The sequence below is a fragment of the Anabrus simplex genome, chromosome 4 (assembly GCF_040414725.1).
Source record: "Anabrus simplex isolate iqAnaSimp1 chromosome 4, ASM4041472v1, whole genome shotgun sequence".
Lineage (NCBI taxonomy): Eukaryota > Metazoa > Arthropoda > Insecta > Orthoptera > Tettigoniidae > Anabrus > Anabrus simplex.
In genome coordinates this window covers 236,356,923-236,370,009 of record NC_090268.1, presented here as the reverse complement: position 1 = coordinate 236,370,009, position 13,087 = coordinate 236,356,923, and the positions used below count along the sequence as shown (strand labels likewise).

Sequence of the window (13,087 nt, the reverse complement as noted above, 5' to 3'; positions counted from 1 at the left end):
GTTATAGTTTTCCTCCACGTGCGAATGTATCAATTATCTTAGGATATATGGGTCATGTTCGAGAGGTTGACGACATCCTATGAAAGACCGCTAACACCTAGTGAGAGATTTTTTAGGACAATGATGAAATCCACAAAGATAATTTTGTATTCTTTGCTAATAAGTTATCAAAATAGATGGTCATTTCCCAGATCTCTCCTTCCACAGAGGAGTCTTTGTGTATATAAGACAGGTTAACCTGACGGTCAGTATCACTTGTGTTTACCTTCAAGAACTGAGAGCATCATGGCTGATTATCAGGTAAGGTTCAGGTGAAAATCAGCTTACTACATCATCCTAGTACAGTGGTTACTGACTTCCCGTGTCAGTTCTCTGGAAGTTCTTCCCACAGGAATTGTTGACTGTTCTCTTGAAATAAGAAATTGACTTTCGTTGGTTCTTGACTCTGTCATTGAATGGCTTGTAAACATTATATCTTCTTCTATGACAAATATGTACTTTGTTCATGATATTGCAGACCTTGCAACATGAACTAACTGCGTTTTCTTGTGAAATCACTCTCTTTTTATATAACATAGAGGCCTCCTGCCGATAAAATTCAGTACGTCTTTAGCTCTCTCTTTGCCGATCAGTGGTTCCAAATCCGTCCGAGGTAGTTGAAGTTTTGAAGGGCGGAGTACTCCATGTCGTACACCGTTGGCGTGTTTGTGTTAACTGGACAAAAATAATTAAAACTCGCTCAAACAAAAGATTTCCCCTCTTATTTACCACCAGGTACAGTACAGTAAAATGGAGCATGCAAGTTGACACGCGAGCAGTCTAAAGGGCGTCAGATCAAAATGCCTGCACATGGCAGTTAAGGCAATTTTTATTATTATTATTATTATTATTATTATTATTATTATTATTATTATTATTATTATTATTATTATTATTATTATTATTACAAGTTGCGCCGAACTGATATGTTTTTGGCGACGATGGGAGAGGAAAGGCCTAGGAGTGGGAAGGAATCGACCGTTGCCTTAATTAAGGTACAGCCCAAGCATACGCCAGGTGTGGACATGGGAAACCACGGAAAACTATCTTCGGGACTACCGAAAGTGGGGCACGAACCCACTATCTCCCGGATGCAAGCTCACAGCTGTGCACCCCTAAACGCACGGCCAACTCGCCCGTTATTATTATTATTATTATTATTATTATTATTATTGGTGTTGTGGTGTTCGTTGTTGTTATCATTACGCGGTGTAAGGGTAGCGTGCCTGCCTCTTACCCGGAGACCCCGAGTTCGATTCCTGGCTAACCACACGATTGCTCGTAATCTGGAGGCCTTCGGGCTGAGCAGCGGTCGCTTGATAGGCGTTTATTTAATGTTTATTTAATGTGCATGATAGAATTATCCGTTTAACGTGTAACATATCGTCCGGAATGTAGAGTCAATTTTATAGATGTTAAATATTAATTCCACAATTATATAATAATAACGGCTTAAGAGAAGAAATATAGGAACACGTTAAGCAACCCTGACTTTACGTCTGATCTTAGAGAACCGAATTAAGAAGTATAAGTCGACGTACATGGCGTTCATAGATCTAGACAAGGCATTCGATAAAACTAATTTGACCAAGCTAATTGAAATTTTTAGGGTTATCGGGATCAGACACATAAAACGAAGAATTATCTACAATCTGTATTTTTTAAAAAGTCTTCAATGATAAGAATCAAGGACTTTGAAAAAAGAAGCTGCAATCCAGGAAGGTGTGAGGCATGGCCACAAATCTACCCCCCACCCCCACCCCCGCCCTGTTCCTTTTCAATGTTTATACGGAACAGGCAGTAAAGGAAATCAAAGTGTTATATGGAAATGGAATCACAATCCAATGAGAGCAAATAAAAACCCGGAGATTTGCCGATGCTAGTGTTATCTGAGACTGCACAAGGTGTGGAGAAACTGCTGAATGGTTTGGACGGAGTCTTGGGGAAGGAGTGCGAGATGGAAGTAAATAAGTCCAAAACGAAAGTAACGGAGTGCAGTCGAACTAATTCAGGTGATGCAGGAAATATTGGATTAAGAGATGAAGTCTTAAAAAGGAAGCAGATGAATATTTTTACTTGGGTATTATAATAACTAACGAGGCAGAAGTAAGAAGGACACAACATGTAGACTAGAACTAGCTAGGTAGGCCTTTTTTGACATAAGAAATTTGCTCACTTCGAACACTGAACTTCTTAAAAATCTTTGTCTGGAGCGTGGCATTGTATGGAAGTGAAATTTGGAGTTCAGGAAGAAAGAGAAGAGAAGCTTTTGAAATGTGGTGTTTCAGAAGAGTAATAATTAAGGTTAGATGGTTAGCTCGAATCATGATTGAAGAAGTACTGAATCGATTGATGAGAGGAGATCGATTTGGCTAAATTTGACGAGAAGAGATAGAATGATAGGACATATCTTAAGACACCCAGGACTTGTTCATTTGGTTTTTGAGGAAAGAGTAGGTAAGAACGGTAGGGGTAGAACAATCTACATGACAAGCAGATTTGTGTAGCTGTGATGATGGAGTAGTTACGTAGAAATGAAAAGATTAGCACAGTATACGGTGGCATCAACCCAGTCTATGGACTGATGACTCAACAACAACAACAACAACAAGTGTGAGTTTTGTCAATATCCACCTCTGGTAGGAAATAGTGTTCAGAGTGCACTGTCTCTTCAGGTGCTTCAGCCGTAGGATAGACCAAGGATTTTACTTTCATTGATCTGTCGCAATCTCCTCCTTGAAGTTGACGACTTTGGTGTGAGTGATGCAAGCTACATCATTCCTTCTGAAACCAATACCTGTGCAGAACGATGTGGAAGTGACGCTCACAGGGTTGCTTAGAGTAGGCATCTCAGTGGGCCTGGCAGACTGTCATATAACATAATCTTCTGGCTTGATGAGGAAAGCAACGGAAAATTACGTCACAGTTTATTTTTCTAGTCCTGTTCATTGAGGTCTAGGCAGTCTGTGATAGGTCATACTGAACATGTTGAGGCACTAACTTGCCTTTAGGTTGAGGACTTCGGAGTTAGTCAAACCTCGATACCTCATGTCGTTTAAGAGATTCTTCAACTTCTCTCAACTTTAGGAAATTCAGAATATGGGAATGCGTAAACAATTCGTTAACATTTGCAATATAAAAAATATCTACTGAGTGTGTGTCGTAGAACACCCAGTTTATGTATCGTGTACGTGTCGCTTTTACATGAAAAGTTTCGCTCAGCCTACATCGCAAATGAATACCAAGATATTTTCTGGGGGCCAAGGTGATCGGGTGTAGAGCTAACCACCCTATCCCACATTCCACTCCTCCAAAAGTCGTCATGACTGTACGGAAATGGCTTTTCCTTCGGTTTCAACTATGTGCTGGAAATCAGTTTTTTGCAAGTAAGTAAATTGCACTAGTCAGTGTCTTCAGCTTCACCTGGAGACCACAAGAACACTGACACGAACTTCAGTTGAGGTAGGGTGACCAATTAATATCTACTCTTCCCCAAGTCAACAGCTCGGAGTCTTCCACTCTAACTGCTGACCATGTCTAATGCTGCTTAACCTCCACGAACCTACTACGCTGGCGTAGCAGGGGGAGAGGTGATACTCCCACGTGGCGCGTCCCGGGTGGCGGATCCCCCTATCCGGCTTGCCGGCGGACTTGAGGGAAATAAAATACCTCTCGCGGACCAAACACACAACCCCCAGTGGGTGGGGGACGCAGACGAAGAATACACCCACGGTATCCCCTGCCTGTGGTTAGTACTCTTATGTGCTGAACACCATAGGGTTGCGTTGCCTGTAAATGGCACCGCAATGTGAGAAAAACCATAGGCCTGTAGTATATGTCGAATGTCATAACCTGTGAGTAGTACCATAATGTGTGGAATACCGCGAGTCTCTGCTACTTTTGATTAGTACAGCAGCATGGAAACTACCATGGTTCTACATTCCTAGCGATAAGTATCGTTATGAGGGGCCGATAACTTGGATTTTGGACCCCCTTTAGACTGCAAGCATCATCGATTCAACTTTATGCTATAGCAGCAGTCCCTCGGTCAGTAATCATATTGTTTTACGTCAGAATCTATGAATGTAAGGTATTGCGGGTCGCATCGACTGATTGTTTTAAATTCATCTCCATCCATTCATTCTTCGTCCTCACGTTTTGAATTCTGGTCAGTGGAGAATTTTGGGCTTTTAATTTCTCATTCCATTTCGTCTCATTTCGTACCATTAGGGGCCGATGACCCTGATGTTAGGCCGCTTTAAACAGCAAGCATCATCATCACCATCAAGCTGCTTAACCTGGGAAATACGATAGAATCCGACCGTTTAATATGGACGTTTGTCTATTTCTAATAATTCTGCGAAATTTATTTATGTAATAGTTATTTCATTACTGTCAACTGATTTATTATTTTTATTGTCGAGTGAGTTGGCTATGCTGTTAGGGTCGTGCAGCTGTGAGCTTGCGTTCGGGAGATAGTGGGTTCGAATCCCATCGTAGGCAGCCCTGAAATGGATTCCAATTTTTACACTGTACCTTAAATAACGCCATTATTCCCCAGCACTAGCAATTTCCTATCGTTCGATGAATTAGTAGCAAAAAGGATCTGATTAATTACTATGATTAACAATTAAAATATATGTAAAATAGGTATATATTGTAATTGATCATAAATCAAAATGTAGCTGTAGTAAATGATTTTAAAATAAGTCATTCTCGATTTGTTATTCCTTAATATATAGAAAAACTACCAGTGAAGTACCTTTGTTTTACAATTTGTCTTACGTCACACGGACACAAATATGTTTTATGGTGACGATGGGATGGGGAAGGCCTAGGTGTGGGAAGGAAGCGGTCATGGCCTTAATTAAGGTACAGCCCCAGCATTTACCTGGTGTGAAATTGGGATACTACGGAAAACCATCTTCAGGGCTGCCGAGACTGGGATTCGAACCTACTGTCAATCATCAATCAATCAGTCAATACTGATCTGCATTTAGGGCAGTCGCCCAGGTGGCAGATTCCCTATCTGTTGCTTTCCTAGCCTTTTCCTAAATGATTTCAAAGAAATTGGAAATTTATTGAACATCTCCCTTGGTAAGTTATTCCAATCCCTAACTCCCCTTCCTATAAATGAATATTTGTCCCAGTTTGTCCTCTTGAATTCCAACTTTATCTTCATATTGTGATCTTTCCTACTTTTATAAACGCCATTCAAACTTATTCGTCTACTAATGTCATTCCACGCCATCTCTCCGCTGACAGCTCGGAACATACCACTTAGTCGAGCAGCTCTTCTTCTTTCTCTCAGTTCTTCCCAACCCAAACATTGCAACATTTTTGTAACGCTACTCTTTTGTCGGAAATCACCCAGAACAAATCGAGCTGCTTTTCTTTGGATTTTTTCCAGTTCTTGAATCAGGTAGTCCTGGTGAGGGTCCCATACACTGGAACCATACTCTAGTTGGGGTCTTACCAGAGACTTATATGCACTCTCCTTTACATCCTTACTACAACCCCTAAACACCCTCATAACCATGTGCAGAGATCTGTACCCTTTATTTACAATCTCATTTATGTGATTACCCCAATGAAGATCTTTCCTTATATTAACACCTAGATACTTACAATGATCCCCAAAAGGAACTTTCACCCCATCAACGCAGTAATTAAAACTGAGAGGACTTTTCCTATTTGTGAAACTCACAACCTGACTTTTAACCCCGTTTATCATCATACTCCCGGATGCAAGCTCACAGCTGCGCGCCACTAACCGCACAGTTAATTCGCCCGGAATGAAGTAGGGTATGTTCAACCATTAACAACTAACCCTTACATACTTGCATTGCTATCCATCATAGCTCGAGTTCAGCTCACATTAGGGTGTTGATAGAAATTGAGTCTAAATGTCTGAATCACTCTATAAATTACACTTTGTTATCTTTGTATAACGCAGTCATCGCCTATTCTAGGGCACGTTGATTGCAACATGTATTTGAAATAGGAAGTATTTGTAAAGAAATCGAACTTTCAACAAGGCAAACGAAGTTTAGGCTGTGAGGAGCCTGGACTCTGCATAACTTCCCTGTGAATACGTGTGTATAATAATAATAATAATAATAATAATAATAATAATAATAATAATAATAATAATAATAATAATAATAATAATAATAATACCGGGCGAGTTGGCCGTGCGGTTAGGCACACAGCTGTGAGATTGCATCAGGGAGATAGTGGGTTCGAACCATAAACTCGGCAGACCTGAAGGTGGTTTTCCGTGGTTTAATATTTTCGTTGGTCTCCGTGGTGTAGTGGTGTGATTAGCTGCCAAACCCGGAGGAGCGGGTTCGATTCCCGGTTCTGCCACGAAATTTGAAAAATGGTACAAGGAATGGAACGGGATCCACTCACCCTTGGGTGTACAACTGAGTTGAGCTGGGATCGATTCCCACCTCAGCCATCCCCGAAGTAGTTTTCCGTGGTTTCCCAATTCCCCTCTAGGCAAATGTCGGGATGGTGCATAACTTAAGGCCACGGCCGCTTCCTGTCCTCTTCCTTATCTTTCTCTTCCAATCCTTCCCCACGAACCTGCTACGCCGCTACGCAGGCGTAGCAGGGGGAGAGGTGATACTTCCACGTGGCGCGTCCCAGGTGGCGGAGGTTACGTCTCAAAACTCACGAGTCTCAAAACTCACGGGCTATAATTAGTAACAAATAGTATCAAAACTCACGACTACAAACTGGTAACTAAAGTAAACAGTCTAATGAGTCTCAAAATTCACGAATCCGTACAGCAGGTGCTTGCGATGACTGGAGGAGGGATGAGGTGCGCGGTGACTCACGCTGCCCTTTAACCCATGTTTTTCCACCGACTTGGGGCAGTCACCCTGGTAGCAGATTGCCTATCAGTATTTTATCTAGCCTTTTCTTAAATAATTTAAGAGCTCCTGGGGGCCCTTTTTAGTAACTTCTTACGACAGGCAGGGGATACTGTGAATATTATTCTGCCACCCCAATCCACGGGGGGGGGGGGGAAATAATGGTTAGTGAATGAAAGAGACCGAGGAGTATTATTATCATTATTTAAAAAAAATTCCTGTTGTCTTAAAGTTAATATATTTCTTACCTTTCACATAAATTTATAAACTGGCATGTGGCCTCCGGAGTGGTCTGGTGCAGGTCTTTATAGAGTTGACGCCGTATAGGTGACCTTCACATCTGTGAGGATGAAGCCCTACCGAAGATGAAGTCTAATGCTGAAGACGGTACGAACACCCAGTCCCCGAGCCATAGGAATTAACTAATGAACGTTAAAATCTCCCACCCGACTGGAAACCGAACTCGGGACCCATTGGACCAAAGGCCAACATGCTAACTATTTATGCATGCAGCTGGACGACATAAAATTAAAGTAGGTATATTGTCCGCTGCTAGTTAAAAGAAACTGCCAGTTGTTAGTACTGGGGCTTAGTTCTGTAATGCGGCCAGAAGGCGGCATTTACTTGAATAAGGAATTTTATTTAGAGATATTAGAGGTCAAGGCAGTTAATTCACTCATCTAGTTTCAACATTTGGAGATCCATTTGTAAAAAGGCATATTTCTAATTTTCGTAAGCGTTTATCTATTCGCTTACTTCAGTCGGTTATCTACCAGACACATTTAAATCGAAAAAAGTATCCGTGTCGGATCCTATTATTCCGCGCGACATAACTGAATGATATTTGAAACTCATTCGATTATTTTATTTGATTATTCACTGAAATCAGTACACTGCACAGAAACAGCAATTTAAGCCAGATGCACAGTGCTTAATAACATTCATAGAAACAATCCCTCGGTTCAGAAAAATTATTTATTCGATTATTTAAATAATCGGATGGAAGTTATTTGATTATTAAAAGTATTTTATTAATTCATCACTAATAGGGTGGACATTTAACCATTCGTGAGTTTTGAGACTGGCCCAAGTAGAGAAACTTGTTCTCACTAATCCTCTTCCTGGAATTCGTGAGTTTTGAGACTCGTGAGCTTTGAAACTCGTGAGTTTTGGGACGACACGGTGGCGGATAGGGGGGTCCTAACCAGCTTGCCGGCGGACTTGAGGGAAATAAAATACCTCTTGCGGACCAAACACACACCCCCTGTGGGTGGGGGAGGCTGACGAATAATACACCCACGGTATCCCATGCCTGTCGTGAGAGGCGACTAAAAGGGGTGACCAAGGAATGATTGTGTTAGAATCATGAAACTACTTTTGATTAGTACCATCACGCGCGGAACACCATCGGTCGCTTTTACTTGCGAGTAGTACCACTCTGTTAGGTACTCCATAGTTTTGTGATTCATAGCACTCGAGTGGGGTTCAGTGTGGGTTTCCAGTACCCGTGAGTCGTGCCCGTGTGTGCAACACCACAGGTCTGGGCGTTGCCTGTGAGTTGTACCACTATATGAGCAACACCGTAGGTCTGCGTTGCCAGTGATTAGTACCCACTCTGTAGGAACACCACCGGAATACCGGCGCCCGTGATTAGTACACCTAGGTGAGGAACCTCTTCGGTTTGCGTTGGCTATGAGTGGCGCCATTGTGTGAGAAACACCATAGGTCTGCGTTACCTTTACGACGTACAATACTTGTGAGTAGTACCTTAATGTTTGGAACACCGTAAGTTTACGCTACCTTTGATTAGTACCGCAGCTTGAGAAATATCATGGTTCTCCTTTACTACCGATAAGTGCCATTAGCATCATTGTGCTTTATAAGTGGTCCCTTGGACACTAATACTATTATTTACAATCTTTTTTGAGTCTGATCCACTGTTTTGTTTGTTTTTGTTTTTCTTTGTTTTTGTTGTGTTCATGTCCATCCATTCATTCTTCATGACATTTTTTATTTTATTTTTGTTATTTTGGTTAGTGGATGCTTTTCATTTCTTTTGTTATCTCATTTCGTACCATTAGGGGCTGATGACCTCGATGTTAGGCCCCTCTAAACAACAAGCATCATCATCATCATCACCAATCCTTTCATCCCCGCAACAACAAGCAGCCTGGGCGAGGTACTGATCGTCCTTCCAAATTGTATCCGCGACCCAATGTCTCACGATTCAGGACACTGCCCAGGAGGGGGTAAAACTGGGACAGCGAGTGCAAAACCATCCCTGGAGTGTAAAAGGATTAAGAAAGAAAAATAATAACAACAATAATCATAATCATAATTTCGGGTGGCGGTTACTAGTCCGGTGCACCTTTTCTAAGGTAGATTCTCGGACGAATGGTGGGCATCATCTTCGGCGTATGAGAAACAGTGTGCTAGTGTGGTGAGGGAAAGAGTGGTTTGTTCTGTGTGACTTGGAAGGACATGAAGAAAAAAGAAGCGAACAATCCCGAGCCAACAGCAATTAATGTCTAATATCAAAATCCCTCGACATTGCTGAGAATAGAACTTTAAACCCCAACGACGGAAGGCAAAAACATTGACCACTCAGCCATGGATTCGGACAATGAGAACCGTTTGTTAGGTACCAAGAAACTAAGAAGGAATTATCTCATCATTTCCTTTAGATATAATTTCCATTTATATTTCACTTGTTACTCCCTCTGCAAGGATCCTTCAAAAGAACTCACCACTTCTAGATACGAAAAGATCCCAAACCATGCTCATAAATAGTATTGATAAACAAAATGAGTAATGCTGTTCATCCCTTCTTATAAGATAGGCCTGTTATATTTTCACTGCGCCAGGCTGAGTGGCTCAGACGGACGAGGCGCTGGCTTTCTGGCCCCAACTTGGCAGGTTCGATCCTGGCTCAGTTCGGTGGTGTTTGAAGGTGCTCAAGTACGTCAGCCTCGTGTCGATAGATTTACTGGCACAGAAAAGAACTCCTGCGAGACTAAATTTCGGCACCTGGGTGTCCCCGAAAACCGTAAAAATAGTTAGTGGGAAGTAAAGCAAATAACATTATTAGTATTATTACGTCTATTATTATTATTATTGCAAATAATAATTACAGTAATTTAGTAATTAAGAGAAAAATAAACACAGTATGGCAATAAAATGAACAAATTAATCTAACGTATTGCATGTTAGGTCTTGGTCTAGCAAGCGACCACTGCTCAGCCCAAAGGCTTGCAGGTTTCGAGCTTTCGCGTTATCAGCGCGATGAATACTCTCTGTCGTTACTCTTGACTTTCTAGAGTGTGGTCGCTGATTCACCGTCACGTGACTCCTCAATATTGTTCTCAAGTGGGCTGAGTGGATCTCGAACTAGTCCTTAGAAATTCCTGGCATGGCTGGGAATCGAACTCGGATACTCTGGGTAAAGGACAGATTATCCACCCTTAGAACGCGCGAAGAGCAATTTAACATAGTGATGTTAAAGATAGAATCATATAGTAGATAAACATATTAAATCAAAGTCAGAACGTAACATAATCTAGTAAAATCTAGTAAAAATCTAGTAATCTAGTAAAGTTTAATTTCCTAATTAAAAGAACATAAGGAAAATATATAGTAGAATTTCAAGAAGATAAACTAAATGTCACCTTCAGTACACAAATGATGAGTAGACAAATTAAGAACAGAAAAGCAAGGGCGAAATGGTAACTATGGAGAAGGAGGGGGAGTTTTAAGGTCGCAACTAAATAACTTCTACCCGCGAGTTTCTCAGATTCAACTATAGCATTTCTTATGTTCCTTACAGACCTACACCATCGTCCTCCTCTTGCTGGTGTGTATGGCCAGTGTGGTCATGGGACAGTACTACGGCGGGGACTATGGAAACAACCATCACCATCATGGAGGCGGTGGTTACCATCCAGGCCACGGTCATCCAGATCATCACCACCATCATCATCACCACCAGCATGGAGGTTCTCAGTATCCTAATCATAACCATCACCACCATGGCTGAGAGAGGACAACCAACTTCACAGAACAGCAAGAATTCGTATTTATTTAATATTATTCCATGACAACTTTCTATCCTTGAAATCATCTTCTTCCTTTACGAACCTTTAGGGTCATCTTTCCCGGGGGTGGGGGGGAAATCAGCGTTGCAATTGAAGTAAATCCGCAAACTTTACACTGCCCTATTCTATAAGGTAGTGAGTGTAGATCATAACGAACACAGTAATATCGTCCAGAAATATTTCACCATTAATCCAGTAAGTGACAACAGTGTATCGTGATCGTTAGGCATATCCCTAATTGCGATTTGTAGTGTGCCACGAAGCCTGAAGAGTGCCACATATTTCCCGTAGATGTTTATTAGTTTATGACGAGGATCAAACTTGAATGCGAACTGAAGATTTTTACGCACAAACTGATCTTCATGTACCATCATACTACAGAGATGTTGCACCGTGCAGCAATCGGAGATTCGAATTCAGAAGTTGCTAGTGGGATGTAGTGCTTCCAATCATTTCCTCGCCATACCGTACTTCGGCAGAGTACAGAGGAAGTGTCTTATATTAAGTCCCAGGTACTTATTCGAATCCCTGGGAATATATATAATTACAACTACATCTACTATCAAGTAGTTTTCATAGCACTCGGCTGCAAGGGACCAACAATTAATTATTGTGCGGCGCTGATAGTAGCATAATAATACACGTGCTTCGTTATTCTATCTCATTTCTCTTAAGAGAAGGAATTAAAATGCCAGAAGTAAACTGTGCAGGCTTACAGTATCGAAATCCCATAAAATTGCACAGCAATAACAATACATTGACTATTGCTTGTTGGGATGTGCGTTGTCTCTTCTGCTGCCACTCATCTCCGAAAGATTACTGCTTCGTTCCGAGTAGAACAGCCTTCCCGAATATTGGCTAGAAGTAATGGCGAGTTGGATAACGTATTAGTATGCCGTTCCTTTGGTCCATACATGTCCTCATAAGCTGTGCTACGTGACACACTGGTTCGTCATCGTATTCCAACTATTTTGATCCCTACTCTGAGGCTCTGATAGGAATGGGAAGTGTGCACACTAAACGGAAGACGGCAGATCAGTACCACTTCTGTTTGTGGCCGAATCGTTTGAGCTCTGGTTGCACTCTTCGTGAAAAGTGAGAAACTGTCCCGTTTTTCATTTCATCTAGCATTGCTTTTAACCGCGATATTCCAGTCGGTTAGTAATGTATAATTGTATCATTATGTCATTGTAATTAGTGAAATGGCTTATGTAAAGTTCAGTTTATTTTTGTGTGTGTCTTTTACAGCATCACAGGAAAATGGATGGATGGATTAAATGAGAGTTGGTGCTTGAATTTCGGAAAAGGTCGAGTACTTCGCTATCAGCTGTCCAATCTATTTCAGCAGGAGGGGATACTATAGAAGGGGCCTATAGCATAAAACTAAACGTATCTCTCTTCTGACAGGTTTTACTCGAATTACTTATCTGTACGTCATTCCGAGACAGTGACAAATATGGGAAATATCAGTAGGAGTCATATGAAATTTTAAATCAGGAGCCTTTAATTAGCTCTATAGACTGCAAAGAGAGTTGCTATGGAGATCGTTCCGGCAACGTTTTAAAGGCTTTGTACATCTTTCAGAGCGTTCTGAATAGTAACCCCATAATTGGGTTTCATTTGTACCGGAAAGAAGAGATCAGATCAAGATCAACAACAATGCAAAACAATTGTTATGTAACTAAATGGCCGCGGAGGGCAAGGAAGCGTGTACGTCACGATAAGCCGCACGTAGGGAGAGACAAGCACACTTATGAGCCTCAGAATCTGGGAAACAATGTGAGGGGTGGGCTAAAATATCTTCATGCATATGCTAAGTGGTTGTACCATCAAAGAACTGCAGCTAGTATGTTTATAAGAAAAGAGTTCCGGTCTTAGGGCCTATAACTCCAGCCGAAACCCTAATGACCAGGGTGGCTGGGATAATCTGGAGAAAATTTCATCTGAAATACGTTTCTACATTCAATATTTCTTATTGCATATAGTCTGAGAAAATTAACGTGTCATTTTTAATTGTGACACAGTTTAAAAATATCTTCGGTTGTAAATAAAATAGATGCCACATTTGTACAGTGT

General features: G+C 41.3%; 1 protein-coding gene across 1 annotated transcript; it reads left to right on the top strand.

Annotated features, from left to right (window-relative positions):
• The first annotated feature begins 272 nt into the window (after nucleotides 1-272).
• LOC136872610 (transcription factor MafB-like) lies at nucleotides 273-11,117 on the top strand. The gene is made up of 2 exons (XM_067146412.2): nucleotides 273-300; nucleotides 10,744-11,117. Exons 1-2 carry the CDS (start codon nucleotides 286-288, stop codon nucleotides 10,951-10,953), a joined length of 225 nt encoding a protein of 74 aa, XP_067002513.2. The 5' UTR covers nucleotides 273-285; the 3' UTR covers nucleotides 10,954-11,117.
• The last annotated feature ends 1,970 nt before the right edge of the window (nucleotides 11,118-13,087 follow it).